Below are 26,590 nucleotides of genomic sequence, written 5' to 3' on the forward strand. Positions count from 1 at the left end.
GTCAGATACAAAAAAAAAAAAGGAAAAACAAAATTATATACAATGTCATCCTTTTAAATTAAACATTCATCCATCCAAGTATCCTTCAAGAGCTCACAGAACGCTGAGAAAACACCATGAGATATGCATGAACATTAACCGGAATAGAAAATTCTGAGAGAAATACCAAGTTCAGAGTTACATATGTATGCATATGTTACAGTACAAAATTCATGGCAAGACAAACATACAGAAAGATCAAATGCACATCACTTTTTTTCTTTTAAGGTTTTGCTTACATCATCGTGGTGCTGGAATTGATAAAACAAAATTAGATCAAATGAATATCTGTCATTAGATGTATCATACTTGTGCAAATGAATAGAAGGAAAAGTACAAAAATCAAAGGTCAAAGGTCATTAGAAAGAGCTAACAAAGCCACCTTGGCTCAAATGTGTACAGCAATCAGTATTATTTTGAAGACCTGGCAGAATTCCAGAAAATGTTGGGGAGACTTTCTTTTATGTCAATGCCCTTACATGAATGATATGCAAGGGCAGTCGCAAAGAATTGGGCAAGCTTCATGAAAGTGACCCAGTATTTCATAATTAAGTATTGGTAGGCATGGGCACTTTTCTTCACTCCATCGGCAAATGTCTTTAGAGGGGAAGGGTGTGCAGCCTTGGTAGAGAATTTTCACAATCACTGCCAAATATGAAAATATCTGTGCTGTGTTCTTAAACATGGGATCCCTTTAGAAATTCTTTGCTGTTTTTTTATAACCCTTTTGAATTTCAGTCTGACAAACCAAAGTGTAAGTGTGAGTAAGTGTATTTTGCTCTAACCCACTTGAGATTCGTGAAAACCTCATCATAAAGATATATTTCTGGATGCTGTTAAGGATAAAAGCTGTACCACACATCCTCACATACTGAGGTACATCACAACAAAAAATGTTCGCCGGAATTTGCCGTACATGACCATACATTTTGTAGTTCCGAGTTTACACAGAGCGGAGAACTGCGGCTTGACCGTCCACGGAACAGTATACCCCAGTGGGCAAAACTCCTCGAACGAAAAGGGCAGAACCACAACATTGGCATAAAAAAATATTGATACTTTGATCTCATACAGTTGCAACAGACACATGTCACCGAGCCTCACTCAAAAGGCGAGGCCATCGAGAATGCTCTCACTTAAATCCGGTCATGTGCTCGGTGCTCATGAGCAGAATCAAATTACTTATGTATTTACACAATAAAATATGCTTGCTTTGCAAATTCATGTCCTGTTTGGCGCAAGCTGAGCAATGTTCTAAAATCCTGACGGAATTCCTTCACACCGGCTTTTTACAAGCGCTGCGCTTAGGTGCCGTGTTCATGTTTTTGTGACTGTCGTTCATTTTTTTCAAAGGGTAGGGGCATTTTCTGTGCAGTAAAGCCGGGGGTGTGACAACACAGAGAGATATTCATAGTCGTAAAATACGATATCTGCACAAGGCATAGACACAGCTTTAACCATCACTTCCTTTCTCTCTCTCGCTCCCACTCGCTCTCTTTCTCTCAATCTCTCCTTTCTGGCCCTCTCCCAGCTGACTGGCGAGCCAGACGACAAACGGAAGCCACTCCCCTTCCCGACGCATCGACAGTCCGAGAGTCTGGCAGGCGTCTGCGGCGTCTGCGCGGAAGGTAGAAACGCGGTGCTCGGTCAAAAAAATAACCTGTGCTCTCTGGTTTGCAATGGGCTTTCTTCAGTAAACACTCCGTGGAATTCACTTTGCATTCACCTGGATGGGAGACACAGAAGTAAAATAAGCAATCACAAGTAGCTGCTGGGAACTGTTACTGAGCAATTTTTGCGAGCATGAAAGTTCCGTGAATTTCATGAGGAGCAAAGATACTTGTTTGAGAAAAATGCAAATGTAAGTTAAAAATAGAGGTAAAACCAGAAATATCACTGAAGGTAATAATACTCCTACCAAACACTTCTGTGCTGGCACACTGCCAAAATAGTAGACGGTAAAAAACATATTATTACCTTGGCAACATACTTTCCACTACTTGTCCTCTCATTCAAAAAAAAAAAACAACATATATATATATATATATATATATATATATATATATGTCTTGCGCAACTACATTGCAATTACCACATGCCTCGGTTCTTGTGAATCACTGACATACTGGAGAAGAATTTAAATCTGCAAGGCTTTTTCCCAATTTGGGGATCATAATGCGCTGTGACCACAGGATTGCACTTTCCGCTACTGTCGAAAAATGTGTCTTGTGCAACTTCATGTTGACCTAAACATGAGTGGTAAATTTTGTTTGTGTCACTTGACAGTGAAGTAGTTTGATTCACATTTGTAACAGCCCAACCAACCAACCGACTACACCCTGATTCCATTACACTCCTGTTGAAGACTGATTACTGTAAAACAAGGAATGTTTGTGTGCATTTCAATTTTGTGAATTTCCCAAGAGCCGAGTTTCGCAAAATTAAATCTTGTCTACACTATATGCACTGAATGTTAGAGGCAACTCGCGAAAATTTCATGCTGCAAATTAGGCCGTCGGCTCCCATTCGCAAAAATTTCATGCCGCGAAAATATTGTTTTACAGTATACCTATGCCAAATGTTTGGACGGGGTATAATTAGTTGGCTTTCAAGGGCAGGTGGTTCCAACAGCAATGATGACTGCACTGCACTTTCACCTGATACAACAAACCCGACTGCATCAGTGCGTGTCGGACTCACCTGCCTAGTCGGACTTGTGACAGTAGAGCTCCTTGAGTGATTTCAGCTCCTCTATTAAGGTCTTGTTCTGGTTCTCCAGGACCGCCACCCGGTTCTCAAGACACTTGATGTACTCCTTCTTCTTCCTCCTGCACTCCTTAGCTGCCTCTCTGTATCGAACCGAGTAGGAAAGATTAACAGAAAGTGGTTAAATCCTGCATTTTTTGACACAGACATAGAGTCAACCTTGCTTAAGTCGACTCGCATAAGTCGAATAATCACCTTCGTCAAAGGTTTTTTCAAGTCCTCTTTTCTTATATTCTACTGGTTATTAATCCCTCAAAGTCAGCTATTCTCTTAGTCAAAGCTATTTCTTCAGTCCAAACAGATTCCACTTAGACAAGGATGACTGTACGTCTCTCAACTTGCCATGCCACCATGCATGTCATCTAGCATACTGGAAAAAAAAAAAGATACCACCCAGTTTTGAAAACAAAATCACCATTGAAAGTGCATCGCAACTAAACTACTCTCAGGAAAAAATAATTAGAAAATCTATACATAGACATGAAGGTGATACCTTTATACCACCAATGAACACGAAATCGAAATAAACATACATACTACGAGAACAATTAAGACAATTTTTGTGCTAGTGATATTACGTCCCAAGTTCATTATTCAGTACAGGCGACCCTGTTACAACAAAGTCCTAGGGACCAGCAGTTTCCTTTCAATATATCAAAATTTCATCCTAGCCGAACAGTATAGTGGGTATTAAAAGAAATAAACGTGATAACTATGGGACTGAATTTTTACATCATTGCAATGAGAATTTTGTTTTACTTGTGACTGTCATAATGGGAGTGCACTGAATTTTTCTCTCTCTCTCACTCTCACTTTTCTCTCATCCCTTGCAACCAACCTGTTCTTCATCAGTCTCAGCTCCCGTTTCCTCCCCGCCTCCTCGGCAAGCACAGCCTGCTGCTGGATGTTGGCCGGCGCTGTCATGACGACGCCCTGCGCTAACGATGTGGCCGGCCTGATCTGGTAGGCCTGGACGTCACCTAGACGAGCTATGTTCACTGCTGTCGGGGGGCAGAAACGACATTGCACAGATTGAGCCCTTTTTTCCGAGGCATGAATGCAGAAACCTCATGAACTATAAAGTTGTGTCTTGAGACAAAGGCATAAGATGGCCTATTCAAAATCCTTACACAGGATTACCTATTACATCACAAATTCCATACACCTTATGTTTTCAAGTTTATAACTTAAAACTATTTAGTAGCGCATAAACTGAATGCAATGATGCAGTTCAGGGAGCTACAGGCATAGCCTGTCACTCTAAAGTCAAATGTGCTATCTACCCACGTCCAAACATACACCTGACAAATAGATGTATTACAGCATAGCCAATTTGCACCCATAAACGGCATCACACCCATTAAACAAACCCTCAGATTCAGCATTTAGTAATGGTACCAAGAATAAAACCCTATATGGCATCTTCAATTTATGCTCTTTGCATTTGCCAGAAAATAACCAGAACATAATCTGCCCTGAAATACAATAAAGAATTCTGATTTATGGTAATTGTACTTAATCCACAATGCCTATACTGTAGAAGTGATCTTCATTTTATTCTTTTACATCTACCTTCCTGAAGGTTGAAAACCTATATTGTGAAAGAGGACTACTATATGGCAAAAAAAAAAGAAAGAAAAACACACCTTATTCACCTTATTCTTTTTTTTTCTCAAACACTGATAATGCCATGTGTCTATTAACTCTTTATGTGCCATGGTGGAAACCCCCCATGTGCCACTTTATTCTGAGACACCAGCGTAGTCATACGTTGAGAACAGAATTTGTATAACATTTATGAATTTATGTTAAATTGTAGACAAAGTTAGCAAAGTTGTAGAGAAAATGCCAAGCTTTCATTTGATGTAATTTCTAGGACAGAAATCTATATTTGCTTTTCTTTCAAATGCCCTGTAGACACATTACAGTTACTGTAAATGTATGACTTTTACACACAAAGCAGTGACAAAAACTTAGAATTTGCACGCAAATCCAGTATGAAACACTGCTTGTTAGTCATTCACCACATAAAATGCAAGCTATAGGCGAGAGGAACGGAATCGCATGAAACGCTTTCAATGTACTGTGGCATTTGGCAATTTATCGATCGGTTTGGGCGGGTTTGTGCATTTGAGTGGAATATGCGAAGTTGGCACGCCGTCGACTGAGTCGGACGGGCGCAAAGAGTTAAAAATGTACCCTTTTCAGAATCTTTTTTTTTTCTGACACAAATGCGTAGCAAGTTATATGGAGAGTGAGGGAGTTAATGAAGATTGACACCTGTCGTCATGCTGCTTGCGACGTCGCAAACTTACCAGTAGCAGCTGGCACAAAGAATTGCTGGCCATCCTGCGTCTGGATAGACTGGACAATACCGGACCCACCAGAGTTGGTCATGGTCAGGGTCTGAATACCCTGCACACCATCGCTTGGGTTAGCGATCTGGATTGTCGCACCTGTCCGAAGCAACACAGAAACAGGGTACAGCAGTTTAATAGTCTACTAGTATACTGACTTCTGATACAGGAAGGGTAACCACAGACAGTGTGGGAATCTTTACAAATTGTATTACTTCTCAGAACCATCACAAACATGATAATACATCATACATAACTGGACTTTGGAGATGAAAGTATGTATATATATATTTATAAAAAGAATCTAAATCTGCAAACCTACATCCATGTATCTACAAGTAACATCTTCTGAACTTGGCCTAACATGAAGAACTAGTGAGGAAAAAAGTTTCCACTTTAATAGTTGTTCATTTACTGATATATAGCATTATTTGCTTATTTAAACAAGAACAGTGCAGTCAGTTGTGCATCAAGAACAATACAGTGTATACATCGTATGTGTATTGTGATCCTGAGGGGTTGCAACCAACATTTGAACAAACCATTACAATTCAAAGCGTCCACTCAAAAATAAAGATCTTTGTCACCCAGAAACAACAAATGACACAAGACCTTAGATATCTTTGAAATTTCTCTCTATTCCTTGAAATGGCTGAGGCTAATTTAGCCGAGTGAAAGGGAATTGAACATACAGAACTTTGTAATCCCCTAATAACTGCTAATCAAAGGCTGCGACACGTTTCCCACCTAAGACATTTTGCACAACCCTTTAAAAAGTTTGTTTTCATTTTAAAATACATAAAATAGATGTATTTAACCAATATAAATAAACTTATACATAAATAAATAACACTGTGCATGCAAATACTTGTACGCATCCATAAAGACATGAACATAAAGTCGACATGACATTGAGTGCGTGCGTCGAAGAGGTTGCCCCTCCTTTCGAGCTCCGTTAAATTGTACGATTTAGGCGAGGCACTTGGACGTTTGACTTATCATTTTAGTAGCGACGTATTTGTGAAAGAACATGGAAGCAACTGGATCGCTTTTACGAGTTTTGGACGCTGTCTTGGAGACAAATCTGACATCAAACTTTTGGTGATTTTTGCGCACAGAGCCTAGCAGCAGCCATATACATGAACCTGTGTATACTTGAACTGGCTGCCTCTTATACTCTGCATCAATAGATCTGCCCTAGATATGGGGCACAAGAACAGCTTTCATTTACTGCCTTTGTGGGAGCAATAGCATCATGCTCTTACACAAGCATTTGGTACTGCTAAACACAGGCAATACTGTATGTGTAGTACATGTACAGCAGTTTTCACTTTCACAAACAAGGCAACTGCTTTAAATAAAAGTGCATGCAGGGGAAAGGGCATTCTTTATTCAGAGTTTTACATGAAATTACCTTGTCATATTCAAACTCATTCCCTATCCATGAATCTACAGTAGTTTTAAACATTTTGTGAGTGTTATTTTGCAATTACTGGCACCTCTAGTCATACCGCATTGGTAACTCAGATTAGTATACTGGTGCTGGTTGTGGGTTGTTATCATTCATATCAAATGCAATTGAAATGGAACATAAAATCATAGACTGGGAAAAACCTGCTAAAATCTAGGCTTAAAATACATGAATGGCATATTACCAGATTAAGTGGGAAATCAGTGAATTTGAATGAGACTAACTTGCTTCATACACATTACATCTGATTCTGGGGAATGTGAAAAGCTGAAATGTTTCTAGAGCTATCTGCTTCTAAGAAATCTCTCTCAAAATCTGTCTTCAAAAAAAGAATGGAATCATCAAACAGCAAAACAAAGTGAACACGATCAGCCGTACAGATACAGTGTACATTAAGTTATGAGTTTAAGAATCTATGTGAAAAATTCATTTCCAATACTTGTATCTTTCCTGCAAGTATTTTTGGTGAATTATCAAAAAGTCACCTATACATTGGAAGAGAAAAAAAAAATGCAACTAATGAAAGGACAGTTTGGATAAACAGAAACTTTCTAAATAACAAAATGTTGAAGATCAAGGAAATTCCTCATACAATATGCACAGATGTAGGTCAAATATGGACAATTTGATTTTTTTTAGCACACATGCAGGACCTCTACGGCATTTTCGAATACAGTGTTTCTGCTTTGAACTGCACACAAGAGAGACAAACACTATGACCATCTGTTTGTTTGCCGAAGTAAAACAACTTGGGTCACCTTTCCTAGAAAATAAAGTCTTATAGTCATAACACAGTGGTTTTCAAAAAGATTGAAGTTCATGGAAAACAATATAATTAGAATACAAGCCAAAGTTTTGCTTTCCTCTAACGTGTTCTCGAAAAAGAAGCATTTCTCAACATATGAAAACATCAAATTCAGACAGAAAATTCAAATGGTTGACAACCAATTCAGGCCATGAAATTATACACACTCGAAATTTATATGGCCAGGTTTTTTGTCTGTTGTTTGTTTGTTTGTTTTCAATCTAAGAAGCATAATGATTCATGTTCCAAAAACACACAGATGCCTCAGGTATAAGTCTTCAATGAAATCACCTCCAGTAGTCTGCTGTCATTTTAGGAATTTGTACAGTTTGCTACCCCTAGTCAACTGGCATTTTATGGAATATGAATTGACTGCAACTTTCAAATGATTATATCACACTCTGCTAAAAATACTAAGTCCACTTTTACAGGTGCACAAAGCTTTGCACAGAAAAGTTTTTGAGGATGAGGGGCAGACTGTCTCGGAATCCTACACAACAAATTTATTAGGAATCAAAGGTTTATCAAATCCAAAGCCGCAATCAAATAAACGAGCACGTGGAAGGAGGACAAGCTCCAACTGCTGAGAGGAAACAACATTTTAAAAAAAAAGAGAAATCCCCCCAGCATGCACCAGTAGCACGTGCGCCGCGACCTGGATACACACTGCGGGCATCGGTGGTAATGCAGCTGGTGGGATAATTGAGGAGCTGACATTTAAGAGGGGCAGACAGCGAGCCAGCTTCAAACCCCTTTTGACAGACCAGAGGGTCCGGAGGATCACACCAAAAGGGTCTGATCCCTCATCAAACCACTAAGGGAGGAGGAGGAGGAGGAGGAGGAAGGAAGAGGAGGGGCGAGGGGGAAGAGAGAGAAAGGGGTTTAACCACCACTATGAATGGAATGGTGAGCTTTTTAAATAGCCTCCAATAGCCTCTTACACTGGCTTAAACACCTCTGGGCAAAGAGAAGAGGTTGCATTCATTCACCGCTTTGTATTTGATTTGAACCTCCGCCCATTCCGCTCCGCGACCCCAAACCCTCCGATGCCTTCTGTAATATTCTGCCTCAAGACACTATATTGATCATTCTCGTGGTGTTTCTGATTTTTCCTTTTCAATCTCCCTCCTGTATTATCCATTTGTCAACTCCCTCATCTACATTCTTCCCTCAACAATGGCCCTGTTTCTTTTGAGCCATCACTCCCTATTAATATGATGGCTATGATCCACTCATTGAAAAGTCCATCAATCTACTCTCAACTCAAGTGTGTTGATGCTATGAATACAATATGCGGGTGCACCAAACAGAGATTATCTACACAAATGCACCATTTTATCTCCTCTCTCTCCTTTGATGTTACTTTTTGGTATTCACTCCAAGTATACCAATATAATGAAAACAACCAGTGCAGTGTATTTATAGGAATTCATAAAAGATAATACCATACACTCTTCAGCATTTTTCCATAGCAGAATACAGAGGGAAAAGTCTTATAACCGTGTTGATAAATATTCTTCATTTACAAAGAAAAATGTGTGCTCTTTATCCATTACATGGAAGAATATGACCTATGGTTTTTAATTTGTGTCATTAAGAAGTCTTCATTTGATGCATTAACATATCATTACAATGCAGGATGTGACAATACAAAAGTGCAACTGTCCCTTTTGGTTCACATCAATTGGTAATTACATGCACTACTAGTAATTGCTTGTGGACATAATGAAAAACTCAAATAAAAATGGTGGCAACAAAAAGACTTGATCTACATGTATATTTAGATAGGGATCACGGACTGAGATGATTGGTCTTTCCATGGAAACCCTGACAGTTCCAAGAAATCAGAAAACCACATCTAACAGGAATTATATATCATGACAAACTCTACATGATAAATCATATAAAATATGAATTACATGTTGCCTTTCAATGTCACTTGTATTTTGTAAATTGAGTTGTAATATTTGTATATAATCATGTTATCAGGTGTTAAATCATCTTGTTTTCTAATGTGACTTAACTTATTTTGACAAAGAAATGGTATGTGATGTTGATATACATGTATTGTCACTGTGTAAACTAACTCAATTTGTCCCGAGGGCTTGCCATGGTATTTTGTATTGTCTTTTTAACCCTTTGCAAAAATAATTTAAAAAATGAATGAAAGAATAATTCCTGGACTTTGATTCAAAAGGAGACAAAGGTCAGTTGTAAGGTTTGCATTTACCATGGCAACAAATACAATGCCCACAGCTGATTGGTCAATACCTAGCTGTTGCCACGGTAACAGTGATGATACATAATGGCATGTAGTCATAAGAAGTCTATCATTCACCTGGTCACGCAGTGTGCAATTCTATATGTACATCATGACATGTGTACACATTCAAAGATATTGCCTCAGTTTTTTGAATGCACAGACCTGTATTTAAAGGTCTTGTTTACCTTTGGGAACAGTGATTTAAAAAAAAAAAAAATTCAGGATATGACATTTAATGCATATGTGTAGGTCTGTTGTACCGCAAAACATCCAATCATATAGAATTTTTGTGATAAAGCCTAAAATATAAGGAGATATCTGGATTTTTCTCAATAAACCGTAACTGTAGACGGTTCAGTCTGGAAACATTTTTATTATAACTATTGTTCGCATTTTGTAATACTTAGCATCGATTTTACAGATTCAAATTTTTACAGTGGTTGTTTCTATCCCTAACTCACATTTTAGAACTATTTTAAAGCACTAATGCTGAGTTTTTGTTTCATCTGCAAATGGTAAATTATCCCTTTAAAAGCATGCACGTGTAGAGGTGGTGTCTAGTGAACGAGGGCGGGTTCATTGACCACAGTTTTTAATCAATACATATTTCAGTGAAAGTATACAATTGTAGGAACGTATTATACACTGATTTCAAAGTTTTCCATTTCATACTTAAATTGTTCCCTGGATCTGTCAAAGCTGCCAGAAAATCTAATAAAATCTCTCTCCAACTCCTCTCAAACCAAATCAATTGAACATCAAAGCTTATTACACTAGGAATCAGCCCTTGCCACGACATCACTTGCTATGCCTCTCAACTCAAAAGTGACTCGTAAAATCAATTCTCTTGACTTTTCCCTTAATCCCCTCTTGCTGCTGGACAGCTCAAATAAATCCAAGCATTCCATGTTGGACTTCTGGGAACTCTGCCATTCTCCAGTTATCAGTTTTGCAGATCCATGCCCATTGCAGGCAAGGTGATGAATAATCAATTTACGAGAGAAGTATAATGTCATTCATTTCAATTTATTCATTTTCCCTAGATTCAAAATGGTTGACTATTCCTATACAAAGTTGATCAAACAAATACCATGGGGCATGTAGACTTACAGAGCAAATCATGACAAGCTTGACCACTAAAGCTCAGTTCATGTTGTAGTTCATGCTGCATTTTCTTTAAAAACAAAAAAAAAAAGGTTATAGTTACGGGCATGTGGTTGCAAGAATAAATCCGTTTTCAGTTTTTATTTGATACTCTCCCTTCCAGTCAATGTCAAGATGAATGCATTTATAATGAAATGCATGGCCGAAGAAAAAAAGAAAAGAAAAGAGAGAAGTCCTTGTTCTTGTGAACTTGAAATACAATGTAGTTATGTTCACAGAACATTTATGATCTTCAAAGTTTTGAACTTTGATGGATTAGCTTGTAGTTTTAGACTATGATGTGTGCACACGTGATTAAATTTTCTAGCGACATTCCCACTCAATGATTTAACCTGAGAATGAGACAAAGAAATATTTACACACATGCAATGCCAGTGATAAACCAGATAATTTGCAGTGATAAAGAGTACAACAAGCACTGAAGGTTGACCCAGAAGCTGAGGGGGAATAGGATTCATGAAGAGGTTATGCTAACTTTTGAGTTCATTGATTATTTAATGTCCACAAGATGGTGGACTAGGAGTGCAGACCTCTTGCAGCTTGTGGATAGAGCACAATAACCAAAAGATGTCTTGTGGTTCTAATCATCAACGAATCTCTAAGATTGCTAATTTTCAAGTGCCTCTACACGGGGCTAAACTACAAGCTAATCTTTGGATTTAGGACTGCGTGTGAACGTAACTAGTGGGGACAGTACCTGTGGGTAAATTCTGGATGGCCGAGGCTGTCGCTCCAGAAACAATGATGCTCTGGGTCCCCTCTGATTCGTCACTCCCTGCTGGCTCCTCCTCTATCTTAGGCACTCCTGGAACATCTGACGAAAGGTCGTTGAGAATCCTCCTACAGAGCAAAGACCATCATGAGATAGAAGGGTCAGAGGTCAGCAGCGCACAGTGGGTTCATGGAGGAGAACCATTCCCACTCAAAGACATCTTACTTTGGGTGGGGTTTTCTTTTTTTCTTCCAAATATAACATTATGTTAGTTTTTTACCAATTATATCACACTAAACAAATCAAACTAGTCAAGGTGGAATTTTTCCGGTACATGAATGCTGCACTGCATTTCTCCGGCAAATAAGAGTTGGAACTGTCAGTTGGACTCGAGTTCTGCACGTTTTCCACATTCTCCCACAATAGAGTACACTACACTCTGAATGGCACTACTGCAGGCAGCTCCTGAAGTCGAGATCTCGTTGTGCATGAGATAGAATTAAACATTGGCCTATTATACTCAAACTGTTTAAACAAAAACAAAAAAATGCCACATGAAGTACACAAGTAAAAGCCATCATACTACTGTACACAGTTTATTTGACCATAGCTCATCACGCACATACAGCATGGAGGGCAATGTAACGAATATATACGTGTATATATCTCACTCTTCTTTCTCCCTAGAGGTTTCTGAGCACAGTGCGGTAGAAAATGCTTTCAGCAGCAGAGCTTGAAGCTATACACATTCGTCCATCAATAGATGGATGCCACAAGTCCTGAAGAATAACTACACACACAACATTCTCATTCCACTCTCTGACACTCATTCTTGTATGTTCCATCTCTCCCTTTCACAATCTCTCTCTCCCTCATTTCTCTCCCAATCGTTCTCCACATCTCTCCCATATCTCTCTCCCCCTATCTCACTCCCTCTCTCTCTCTCTATCAATCTCTCTCTCTCTAGTTCCAAGGACGAACTGCTCCTGGATCCCAGGTTACTGCTGACTGCTCAAGAAGCCCTTCAGCATCAACTGACTACAAAGTCATTGGTGAGGATATTTTTGTATACAAGTATAGTCTATTCCTCTGAACATTGTTGCCCTTTCAGGGGTGTTTTGCTTCCAAATGTTTGGATGAATTCTGCTGGCTATGAGGACACGGCGATTCTTTGTAGAAAATGAATGTGTATCATTGTTCCTTTCACACCCCCCCCCCCTTAGGTGATCGAGTCTTGATAGTCACGTGTACAGCGCCTTGTCACCATACAAATGTACTTGTTATTTACTTCTTATGCATTCAATTGAAATGCAGGTCACATGTTTAGTACATTCTGCAGACAGTCCTTGTGAAACCAGTGTTTTCATTTGAATCATGCAATGTTTTTGTTGTTGTTCTCTGGGGCACCCAGTACATATGTAGCTTACCTGGTAAAAACAGGAGACAAAGTTATCAGAAATAGACATGTGTGTGGCTATCAGAGCAGATTATAAGAACACTATTACAGTGGACTCCTGTTACAACAAAGTCCTCAAGACCCGCAGTTTTCTTTCATTACGTCGAAATTTCGTTATAACCGAACAAATAAACAATTAAAATACGTAGCGTGGATAATGTTGCCGCCTGAAATTTTACTTCATTGTCACCAGAATTTTGTAATAACCAGGTTCTTTATAACGGGAGTGCACTGTACAGTGTACTCTACTCACAATTTGGAGAACAAAACAATCGTACATCCAAAACTTTGAAACACAATTGACAGCCCACTGCGTATGCATCAGATTTCAACAGGTGGCTACAATGTATCTACAGGTGGTTCTTGATAATACATAGATTAGCAGGTTATCACATTTCAGATCGCACCATCATTTCCCTCAAGAACTTCCTCCGGTGAGCTTTGATTCTTTTGACTCACACCATCAGGTGACCTAAAACGGCTTCTGCCAAGCTCCATACACTGTGCACGGATCGGCAGACAGCTCACACTCAAATAGTCACTAACTACAAACTTTCCCACCAAATTTTCCCGAAGTCCCGGCCTGCACTCGTTTGATAATGAGCTGATAATCAAGCAGGTTCATCTTCGGAGCAAATCTTCCATTGAGGGTCAACGACTTCTCATGCATTGCCAAGTGTATGCTCACAAAGATGAGATAAATTAGGGGGGTGATCTAGCTTTATTCAGTCATATTGTAAACCTTGCCAAATTCCATTTCACTTGCTCTTCTATTCTTTTCTTCCATGTTCTATGTCCATGCACGAACAACAAAATTGAAAGTTGATATACTACACATGTACTTCTATTATTTTTTTCTCCTTGAGGTTTCATCCCATACATCCCATATATGATCTGTAACTTGTGCACACCAATTAATCACACAAACACAATAGCTGGAGAATAAGCACAAAGTCCTCATTCTCCAGCTATTGAAATCTCAGCTAATATCCTTCTTTCTTCCCTTTATTTTAATGAAATCTTTACTTCAATTAAAACATATGTCCTATTTACACTTATCAATGATCCTTCAGTTCAAGTCAATTCAATGTCAAGCTGTGTTGTGAAAGCTGGCAAACATCAAATCAAAACTCAAAAATACCAATATATCACAAGAGTATGTCCCAACAAATTCAATCAAAACTACTACTTTGCTATACAGTGTGTTTAAATGACATCTATATGTACACTGTATACTAACTGTACAGATGTATTATATACAATGTATGAAAAGTCATGTGATCACTCTGAATATTCAAATATACCTTAACAAACATTTCACACACTCAATTATTCCACAAAGAATCATTTGAAAGTAACTCTGACATGAATCAATATCTTACCTATATGATCTTTAAAAAATAACTAATACTGCAACAATGACTATTACTACTAATAATAATAACAATAAGACAAAGACAAAGGAAACAATAAAAAAGATATTAAGAAGCAGAAGTACAGGAACATGAATTACTAAAAGACTATCAAATTATCATGAAGACAGATCTCCATCATTAAAGATTGAGACGCATTATTTCAATAATGTGATGGCACAAAACATGCTTATAAATGCACTCTACTGTGCATTACTCGATGCAAATGCATCATGAGGCAAGATCAATAGAAGCTGTAAAACACTTCTGATTTTTTATTATTTTTTTCTTTTCTTTTTTTGGTTATTTTTTCACACTTTTGGAAAGCAAACATATTCCTCCAGAAACAGGACACTGTTGTAGTACAGTGTAGCCTGTAAGAAAAAACAAATATACATAACCGTTAACTGTTCTTATACAAAGTAGGCCTATGTAAAAGGGCTTCAAACTGTATGGCACACACAGGAAAGAACTTGTGATGCTGTGTCTTACCAACGAAGTCTGCTCTCAAACCATCCAGATTTGGAGGAAAATACAGGCTGCTGTCACAATGGAACATTCATACGGTTCAGACTGTGTGTGTATCAACATGTACAGACCACCAGCTATAAAGCTACAGTGTAGAATGTAGTCAGAGTGTGTACCGTAATCTATAATTCTTCCATACAGCAACTGAAATAATAAAATTTCTTAACATCAGATCAAAATCCCATGCCATCTGGAGAAGAGACCACTTTTCCCTTCTCTCTTTTCATGTTCTCCTGAAATCACTGACATTTATGAACAATCATGCACCCTGAGAACCTGCAGTGTACACAACGAGCGTACACCAGCCCCTGCATAGAATGTGAACTTTCCGTGCTTTTATTCATCCTATCACAAGGGTACCATACTCCTAGCCATTAAAGACTCACAATGGTTAAAGTAGCCTCCATCAAACAAATAAAGAAAAAAAAACACAGATAAAGATTTTCTCTCATGGCAGTGTCCCATTTTTTCTTCTCCTTTTTCTTCTTTCCTTGACAACCTACAGATGTAGATGAGCTACAGAATCTGTGATAGACTAAGCAATAAAGAAAGTGTGTGTGTATGCATGTATATTTTAAAAGAGTATTCAAATGTGTGTGTTTAATAGAATATTCGAATTTTTGCACACTTCAAAAAAAAGAACAAGTAAAACATTCCCTAAGCACAGAACATACACTCATAGCTTGCCAAAAGGCTTACCAAAAGCTTGTCTTCCTGGTATAAAACACATGTGGAACCATTCTACAGTCTGTATCAATCAGATATCACATTTCAAAATTGGTAAGAATGATTGCTGTAAAATTGTTTAAACACAAATTATTCAGAAGTTTATGCATGGGCAGCTTTGTCAACTAATTTTTGTAAAATGAGAGCATCCGTGCAAAGAATCTAAAGCTATATTAGTCTTGATCATGACCAGAATTTGTTTCACATTAATCATAGAAAGTACGTATCAGTGGTGATTGGAAAATCTATTCTTTTCTCCAAGACTGATTAAAAACTTGAATGTGAACTTAAAATAGATGAAGGAAAGGTGTGAGATGAAAAGGATTCTTAAGTATATGACATGTTCTACAGACTAAAACATATTTCCGTTTATAAGTCAGAGATGCAACATTTAAAGGGGATGGCTAGTAACTGATCAGTGGGAATCAGTGGGAATGCTGGTGGATGATTGTTCCAATCCTTGTGGGATTCATTTAAGAGTACATCTTTTGTTGTGTGAAAATTATTTGCTTCAGAATGGTCTCATATTCAAGTAATGTGCAGTTTAATGTTTCCAGGTTAGCATACCTGTACAGTGACGGGGCATTAAACTGCACATTACTTGAACATGAGACCATTCTGAAGCAAATAATTTTCACACAACAATATATATATATATGTACTCTTAAATAAATCCAACAAGAATTGGAGCAATCATCCCCCAGCATTCCCACTTATTCCCACCATTCAGTTACTAGCCATCCCCTTTAAACTGCACATGACACATCTTGTCATTTCAGAGTTGGTTCATTCTGAGGGACAATTTGTTTTTGCTGGGATAGGACAACAGTTACCACAAGAACGGCACATCATGCAGTCTGTGCATATCATTTATAATAGCCATTTCAAAATCATCCTACTCAATGACATGCAGCAAACAGTGGCCCAACAGACATTTTATTGGTCTGTGTACTATTGAATAATTTGCGAAACTCATGCATATGACCAGACTTGGGACTTCCCTGAAAAATGCTCACTATCTTGAATAATTTTTATAGGGACATGACTAATCCAATTCGGTGGACATTGCCAAAAGCGCCCTCTAACGCCCAAATACAGAGCAACCTGAGATCAATGACTGTGGCGTATTCAACATCTAAATCTGCAGGTGACACAGGTCCTTTCTAAATGCACTGACTTGTATATTACACACACAAGGAGTCACACAGAAGCATGTGTTTTTCAAATTCACAAGTGGGTCTATGACACACAAACTGTATATTTACAAAGAACAAAGATTTAGAACCAAACTCACACCATCCATTCATTACACTGGAATTGAAACAGTTGGGTTAACAAGGTAGTTTTAGATTTCTTCATTGTCTTGTAATGTCATGATTTTAAAGAAAATAAAAGCAAACACAAACAATCTACATCACAGCTTGACAGATTGCATGTAAAGCTCATGTATGAAGCACATACAATGTACATGTAGAGAATTTATCATTTTGGTATACATTATATAGATGATGACTGGCAGGGAAGGGAACATACCGAATGTTCCACCCGAAGGGTAAAATGCTATTGAGGGAGGTTAAAAGTCCCGAGACGAAGTCGAGGGACTTATAGCCTCCCGAAATAGCATTTCAAACCCTGAGGGTCGAACGTTTGGTATGTTCCCGACAACAGAAGTCATCATCTGTTATATTATATGGGTTAGTCAAATACCATCATTATCAATTGATTTCACGCTCTGAAAGTGGCGCATCAAACCGTACACCGTACCTTATTGATATCATGGTACAGGTACGCTTAGCGTAAAGGTCCAGCCGCGCACAACGCACTCAATCGCGCTAGCTCGCGCACAGCCAAATTCACTGTGTGCGCGGGCATTTGTTACATGAAAATGTTTTCCCATGGGAGAACATAACAAGAATGTTCGCCCATAATAACGAACGTATCTCCATCACATGACTGTGTTAAGCCAATCACTAACCGGTATTTGACTAACCCATTTAATATTATACGATGTAAATATGTATCAATTGATCAAAGCTCATAGGTAGCTTTTATTGTGCAAGAAGTTTTCTTAGACTCTTAATTTCTCTCCAATCATAAACAAATTTCACGTTTTGTCATCGTGACAAGAAGAAAAGTGAAAAGCAAGAACACTGTAATGGGATTTAAGAGAGCAAAACCTGAAAAGAAAGAGATCTATAGACTACTAAAGAGAAAAGGAAGAAGTGTGTTGCCTGTAGGAGACAGTGCAACAGGAAAGTGAAAGCATGCCTTACCTGTAGGAGGGTCTCCGTGAGAGAATCTCCTGCCTCTTCCTCCGCTCGATCTCCCCATCAATGGAGATGCCCTCCTCATCCACGTTACTACCAACCTGCACAGCGAGATGGAGAAGAGGGAGACGGGGTGGGAGGGAGAGAGAAGGGGAGGGGGGAAGAGAGGGAGAGAAGGGGAGGGGGAGGAGACGGGAGAGAGAGAGGGGGAGGAGAGGAATAAGAGAGAGGGAGAAGAAAGGAGAGACAGGGTGAGAGGTATAGAGAGAGAGAGAAAGAGAGTGAGAAAGGATGACACAAAGAGGGTGAGAGAAAGAGATCAGGGTAGGTATAGAAAGAGATGGAGAGGAGAAAGGCAGGGATCAATGTAGAGAAGATGATAAAATACTGTTAAACCTATTCAGGACTGCCATCTTAGAATGCCATTCACATCAAATACAGAAGGTTTAGTCAATGGAACTGACAGATAGCACACTGTATGTCTTTCAGCATTCCTAATCGTCTTTATTTGGTGGGTCAAAACATGTAAGAACCGCTAGTAACGCTCTGCATTAATCGACAATTTTCAGTGCTCTCAATGATGTGAAATTCCCCATGCAGGCACCGTAAAAGCTTTCTGTACAGCAAACACATTTATATCAAATACTGCATATCGATTCTAATTTTCTAGGTTATCTATGTCCAGCAAGACACAAGAAACACATGAACATGAAAAAAAAACCACAAAATGTATACATACATACATGTAAGTATGAAGCAAAATGAAGCACAAATCTTTAGACAATTAATGAAAACAGCTTTTATGCAAGTCACAGTCCTGGGCATTCCTGAGTATGGGATACAGAATGACTTCATGCAGCACATCTAGAAAACAAACAAGTTAATAGTGCAACATCACAGGCAAAAAACAGACAAGACTCTTCATTGACAAAATAATGTAGAAATATCAAGTCAAAGATGTGTAAGCAGTCATTTCAAACTGCACACCAGACAGTCACCCAGAGCTGTCCTTGAATCAGAACTCTGTAGGGTAGTGGATACACGTGTGTCCTTCTTGTAGACTACACTAGGAGGAAGATAAATTGGATCACAGTACAAGGCTTGTCTTTGCAGATGTCCTCGTTCCTTTTGTGGATTTTTCTCTTTGCTAAACAAGTTTGAAAACCATCTTTTAAAGTTTAATCACTGCTACAGTATACAGCCAATTTAAAAAGACAACTGTAACAAGTAAAATGAGAAAAATACACTTCCTTGATCTGGATTTTCAATTTGGTATGTTTATTAACATTGTACCTACAGTGGGAGTTTATTCATCTAATCTGTCTTTTTCTAGATTTGTAATTAGGCATGCTTACTTCTTATAATCTGATAAGAATACTAGCAAATAACAGTCTTGTGTAGCCCATAATGTGAGTTCAATGCTAATAGTTCTGTTGAACAAATCTAAAGACAGAAATAACTCTTTCAGTCAAAGTAAATGCATTCACATTCTGGAAAATGTTCATTTTTATACCTACTAAACCTTGAATTTCAAGGTCACAGGGTCTATATCCTTCTAATAGTTCACTCTACATTTTTACTTCATATCACCTTGAACAGCATGATTAAATTTCAGCTAAAAAAAAAAAGAAAATATGAAAAATGCATATCAATTACAAATAAAACTTGGCTGAATGCCCTTGTATTCTATAATGTTAATCAAATACAACTGTACCTTTTACTTTAGATGAACAGGACTCATTGAAGATGTTAAACATCATATTTCAAACAGATTTCATGTTTTAGAACACCAACCACCTAAATGTGTACTCTTATGCTCACTATATAAAAGGGTTGTTTTGAGAGAAGAGTTTTAATAAAGACCTACTAAACTTATATATGGCTTCAATGAACCTCTCTGCTCAATATGCCTGCTGTTTCCACAGCACTGTGGAAGTGGATAACATGCTGACAACATGTGAGTACCGTGCCTGTTATTTCAAAGCTAGTCAACTTCCTTGGATACTTTATGTGAATGGTAGCTGATAAAAATACGACCAAGCTAAACTGAGAAACTACTTGCATGGCTTCAACACAGATTAAACCCCTAAGCTCTAATAAGACTTCCTAGTATCACACTAAGCAAGGTGCATACATGTCGCAGTAAGCATTTTTATCACACTTCGCAAAGTTACATGTAGGCATCACATAAAAGATTTCAGACTCACTAAATGTCCGTAAATGACTGCATTTTCCTACCATGCAGAACAAACATTTAACAGAAAGTCTATGGTACTAAACATGAAATGTAAGCATCATGACATTTACAGAATATCCATTATCCAAACGAGACTGGCCCACTAGAAGCTTGATATACAGCACAGATAATAAAATGATAACTTTCACACACCACTCCATCAAACACTTCTGTTGAGAGAAGTGCCAAGAATGCAGCGTGCGACATCTGTCTGGGCAAGTGCAGGTTATGTAGCCTCAACAAGTGGCAAATAAAAGGCTATGCAGCACAAACATTTGCTCCCTGAAATTACATGATCTTGCACAGCATGGGTTTCAAGCTTACAAGAGGGACTGAAACATTTGTCTGTTATGAATTATGTTTCAACTGTAATGTTTAATTTGCATAATGTCTTCATTTCATACTCTTGTAAAATGGTATTGTTCTCTGAAGAGTCCATTTTACACAAAACTGCCTTTTCTATCCCAGTATATGAATAAAGTGCAAGAAAAAAACAATTACCCTTCTGCAAATGCATTGAAAATTTTAGACAAATATAACAGGTGAAGATATGTAGGTCCCTCTTAAAGGTATTAGCCCACATTTGTAAACCTGCAGCAATTGGTCTCATAGTTAGCATGGAGTTTGGGTATGATTGCAGTAACACCTGTGCAAAATTTCGTTCCAATTAGTCCATTACTTTCATAAAAATAAATGAAAATGCACCGTAATCCGTATGCATGCGCATAACGCTCGCTAGCTCCGGTCCACATACGTGTTACATGTACAATGTACGTAGCTATAGCCCGCGTTCGTAATTCGATTTTGGGTCGGGTTGACCCGGTTTGAAAATCGATTTTAAAACAATGATTTTCTCTCTTTTATCGAATGGTATAGACAGAGAGCGACAGGAGAGGTATGTTACTGTTATAACTTGTACTTGAAGTCATATTGGACCTGTTTTATGCAGTTTTGATTTTCGTGGGTTTGCAAATGTGGGCTAGTACCTTTAACAAAGTAGCATTATCATTCAGGGTCTTTTGGTTTTTTTGTTTTGTTTTTTTTTTCCTGGATGCCCAATATGCTTTGACATGTATAAAGTAAATCTTGATCACTAAGGCATACACACATGTGGGCATTTGTACAGTGATTATGTACTTTGACTAAAACCAAGAGTATAATAATTCCCTTCTAAACATCACTGTGCAATAATGTACTTTACATTTCTACTCAGTGCTGTCTTATCTACTGCAGATATGAACCAAGCATGCTGACACCATACACCTGGCTGTATGCATGTGTGTACAGTACGGTATTGTATGTGTGTGCATGTGTGTATGTACAGGAAACTAGCATTATAATGCAGTTCTTGGGACCAGCAGTTAAAATTGCTTTTTCAAAATTTCTTTAGAAAATACAGTACATAATTGATTTTATATGATTGATTTTAATTTTCGGACTTGAACTTGTACTATGTAGTAATGCAATTTCATTAAACCATGTTCACTATATAAATAAGGGAAGCGCATTGTACGTATGTGTATGAATATATCGTCGGTTAAACAATAAGGGCGCAATCGCAAGTTTGGGGGATATTGAGTTATTGATATCATGTGGTAGAGCTTGCTCTCTTCTTCATTATTGTGTCAACTTTAAAACATTTTGATTTTCAATAAAATGTTGAAAATAAAAAACACAAGGGCACTATTTTATCCGATATTTGGAACAATGCTTATAAATCTACCCACTTTTGATTTTCATCTATAAGTAAACTTTTTATTTAATAAAAATCAACTGTTTCATTTCTATTTATGCTCAAAACTTAGAATGTGATAGAGCCCTTCTGCTTCTCAGGTGACGATGTGAATGCCGTATCAGTACACACATTGCACATAGTATGTGTACATTGTATGTGTAAAATTGCACATTTTTTCCACATCCCGAGTGTCCCAGACATGATATACCCTAAACACTGACCGTAACAACAGCAAAAACTCTGATTCACAGTTGGGGAGGCAAAAAAGCAAGTTGGGGGAAGAGATGCCTTTTATCAAAAGAGACTTATACCCCCCTACTCATTTGGGTGATTAATCAGGGCCCCATTTCATAAAAGATGTCAGGATGGCAACTCTTGCTGGAATGGCAACTTCCAATGGCAACTTCCAATGGCAATTTCCAATGGCAACAGCCAATCAGGAAGCTGGATTCTTGTCGTTACTATGACAATTGCCATTCCAGCAAGAGTTGCTATCATATCAACTTTTTATGAAACGGGGCCCTGAAGTACAACTATACTATCACCTTCATCCTTTGTGGTTTGAGCTATCAGCCATGAATATGCTGAGATGACTATTTACAGGATATATTACCCAGGATGGAAAATGGAAAACTGATGCATATTTGTGGCAGGTACAGCTACTGTACGTTATTTGCCATATTAGTAGCGAGTCTAAATTTTCTTGAACAGGGACTTCCCAACGATTTTGCAAGTGGTTGAATTTGTCATTTTGGAGTACTGTACTGAACGGAGAAATGTATGATACACATGCGTCACATTCATATCAGGATCAGAGTCATTGTTTTCATGTGTCTTTAATTTTGTAAACAGCACCCGACTCGCGAAATTCATGAAAATAAAAACCTTATGAAATATTTGGCGTATACAGTATTACACCAGCACAGTGTACCACCCACCTACTCTACATCGATACATGTACCATGTTAGAGTTGCATTACCCTCACAGAAATTTTACATCAGTGCGGCATGTTGACATCCAAGATGTGTGGGTTGCAGGCCACCGACCTCTTTACTGCATCAGACTCAGTTCAGTAACAGTATTTCATAATCCTATTAGGTGTATGAGGAAAATCTAACTCTTCCAGCCTACTGCACACACATGCATGCGTGGGACTTGCAATGCTCCTATCAAAGTGCCTTAATTCACAACCCAGGTTCTCCACATACAAGGTTGAGCAGGTAAACGACCCTCTCAAACTAAGTCATTTAATAACTGCAATTACACACTGTTAAGTTTCTTTTAATACAATGTATAACAGTCTTTTATTACAATGTATGAAAGAGGGAATAATATAAATGAGATTATTGCCAGAGATTATGTTTTCAGAAAACAAAGAGTCCAACAATTACTCCCCTAGTACTTGAATCTTATGCAAAAGCACTGGAGCAGATGAAAGTGTCTAGCATAGTGTCTTCACATGAAATGTGTGTTCACTGATCCCTTTGTGTAGCTATTTTCATATCATGTGAAATGGGTTTGGATTGTGCAAAAGCACTGGAAAGATGTTCCCCCCCCCCCCCCACCGGAAAATGTGTCCATTTTATACAATGCCGAGACCAACAGCATAGTAACTAGATCTACTGAGTTTACAATGATCGGGAAACTACTGTATACGGCATATATTTTACGAGTCTAAATTTTCGCGAATAGGGAATTCCCGACGATTTCGCAAGTGGTTAAATTTGCGATCGTGGAGTCCTGCACTGAACGGAGAAATGCACATGCGCACGTCACATCCACATCAGGATCAGAGCCAATATTTTTCGTGTGTCTTTAATTTCGCGAATAGCACCTGACTCGCGAAATTCGCGAAAAATAAAACCTCGCGAAATATTCGGCGTATACAGTACTGTGATTCTTGCAGTGTACATACATGTTGTACCTGTAAGTTTGGGCTATTAGGACAAATTTAAAAGCAAAAGCCCAATTGTACAAAAAACTAAAGATCAAATACAAGTAAGAATGGCTAGTTCTGAATGATTGCCCACTTCATCATTTCCTTACTGACTGCATGCATAAAAACACTGGGAATATTTCAAAAGATGAATAATAATAATAAATAATAATAATAATAATAATAATAATAATAATAATAATAATAATAATAATAATAATGATAATAATAATGATAATAATAATAATAATAATAATAATAATAATAATAATAATAATAATAATGATAATAATAATGATAATAATAATAATAATAATAATAATAATAATAATAATAATAATAATAATAAAAATAATAATAATAATAATGATAATAATAATTTATTATTATTATTATTATTATAATGATAATAATAAAACATAATCATATATTTCAAATATCTTGCAGGCCCAAAATTTATACAAAATCATTTGTGACATATTTGCAGTTTTGACTGCAAAAAAATATGTCATGTTTTTGCTACTAGATCATCCAAAATTTGGTCTAAATCCATTTCAATTCTTAATTTTTTTTGTTTTGTTTCAGTTTTTCTCCTACTTTTCTTTGGGCAGGTCATTTTGCTTTTTTAAAAATACTAATACACATACTCTTGCTTGTAAAGAAAATGGACATTGACAGTTCTATGATAGAGCACATCTTTCAGTAGGACTTTTTTGGTGACATTAAGCTGTGTGTGTGGTTCAAACTACAACCTATGGAACCACATTATTAGGAGATTCAAAGTGCGTACCCACGGTAATATTCCTTGCCCAAAGCAACAGCATGCAAGCAGGACTGCCATATCGTGGGAGTGCAGGGTCTACAAGTCTATACTGTCCAATTCACAGCAGCTACAAAACATCACACACAAATGATAGAGGGCTGGGGAAAGATGGGAAAGGGATGGTTGGTGGGCAGGTATTATTGCAAACTAAGCAGCTATAGTCTACATTCTACATCCACTAATCATACCCATTCTTGCTTGCAAAGGTGTGAAAAAAAAAAAATAATGATGTATTTTGGAAGCACTTGCTATGAAGGTGGTATGTATGGGCAATCAGCACGTGTACAAGCTCTTTTCAGCAATATGAAGCATCGTTCAAGGCTGGGGACAAGACTAACTGAAGCACCTACATGTGCAACGTACATCACACTTCACAGTACAGGCTTCCCTAAAACTAGAAAAGCGACAATAATTTTTTTTTTTTTAATCCCTTTTTTACCTGAAGCTTTGGTTAGCCATGTTTTGTTGCATTTGCTTTTTGTTTTTGTTTTTGTTTTTCTGACTTTTGCAGTGACATCTACTTTTAGATATTGGCAAATTATCCCACACAATGACAATGAGCTCAAAGGCATGATAGTTTGCATGGCATCTTCTATCTTTAATCAGTCCCAACCTGAACTTGGACTATGGGTGTGGGTTGAATGACAGACTGCTGGTGGTTTGTTTGAATGACAGACTGGACAGGCACCGCCTGACTGAGAGGCGTCGACGCCGCCATCACCACGGTAACCGGCACAGGTGACGAGGCGTTCACCTGTTGGGAAGGGGGAACAAAGAGTGAAACCAAACAGAATTTTGGATGGATCTCAAAACTCTGCAGCGTCTAGCAGAGGGAGAGCATCGACCTTCCTAAATGGGGTCACGTCAAACGTTTCCTCTTCCCATTTCGCGGGTTTCCTCAGTTTTTCCCACCGTTTTGTAAGATAATTCACTAGACATCAGTGGATATGAGCCAAACTGTACTGTAATGGTGTGACAACACCATCACCACCCCCAACCCCCCTTTCTATTACTGACAATGGCAGTGCAATGTCATCTGTTTGATGCATTTCATTGAAAATCATCTTCCACACTCGAGCAAGAATTTGAAGTGAATGAGCTATTTCTTCACACTCGAGAAGGAACTGACTGCTAAAGCACTTATTGCATGATACGCTATCCTGTACCCACCCACTATAGTCTTGATGCATCCCCGCCTCTCCTACTATGTTCTGATGCCAAATTTACAGCTGTGCAGGCGTGTTTCTTGATTAGATCTGTTGCTGAAGTTGCCTCAGTTGTGGTACAATAGCTTAAGGTTGCCAGGTGTTGATGAAGTTGATGCTGGCATAGCAGCTATAAGTTATAAGGGGTCCTACCTCAGCATGGCACGTTTGGTTTTGTCAATCACCAAAATGTAGGGTTAATAGGAACATGCACTGCACTGCACACAACCATTATCATAGAGTAGAATTGTGATTAAATAAGGAAACGAAAGGTGAGAATGGGTACTGAGTATTAGTGTAGCATAATGAGATGGATGTTAGCAATGATTAGTAGATGCATATGATATCAAAGAAGTATACACAAGAAGCATATATTTAAATAAAGTTGTTAGGAGGTTAGAAAAGGAATGATACCACACATCAACCGTACCATGCACGTAATAATGTATACCATCATGTTCAACAATTCATTGCAAACACAAGAAGCACAGTAATGTATGCAACTGAAAGTACAGTATTTCAGCATGACATTTTTCATATATCAAATTTCCACACAACAGGACACACATTTTTATTAGAGATCAGCTATGCAAAGTCAATCAGTACATACGTATGGAAAATAAGCAAGATTTTTCTCTCCATTTCTACACTTTCAGTTGAGATAATCTTGCAAATCTTGATAATCTTG

At 37.9% G+C, this 26,590-nt stretch overlaps 1 protein-coding gene across 4 annotated transcripts in view; it reads right to left on the reverse strand.

Moving 5' to 3' along the window:
• Nucleotides 1-692: 692 nt before the first annotated feature.
• The window catches only part of LOC140243763 (cAMP-responsive element modulator-like), a 47,465-nt gene continuing 21,567 nt past the window's right edge, over nucleotides 693-26,590 (reverse strand). For 3 of the 4 annotated variants that reach the window (XM_072323431.1, XM_072323429.1, XM_072323432.1), the window contains exons 3-8: nucleotides 17,973-18,067; nucleotides 11,563-11,705; nucleotides 5,121-5,261; nucleotides 3,644-3,806; nucleotides 2,740-2,888; nucleotides 693-1,765 (exon numbers count right to left, since the gene is read on the reverse strand). In XM_072323431.1, the coding sequence (XP_072179532.1) occupies nucleotides 2,744-2,888; nucleotides 3,644-3,806; nucleotides 5,121-5,261; nucleotides 11,563-11,705; nucleotides 17,973-18,067 (687 nt within the window). In that variant the 3' untranslated portion in view covers nucleotides 693-1,765; nucleotides 2,740-2,743. The remainder of the gene's footprint in view (nucleotides 1,766-2,739; nucleotides 2,889-3,643; nucleotides 3,807-5,120; nucleotides 5,262-11,562; nucleotides 11,706-17,972; nucleotides 18,068-26,590) is intronic. The other variant, XM_072323430.1, reaches the window with a different exon arrangement.

Source organism: Diadema setosum, chromosome 20 (genome assembly GCF_964275005.1).
Source record: "Diadema setosum chromosome 20, eeDiaSeto1, whole genome shotgun sequence".
Classification (NCBI taxonomy): Eukaryota; Metazoa; Echinodermata; class Echinoidea; order Diadematoida; family Diadematidae; genus Diadema; species Diadema setosum.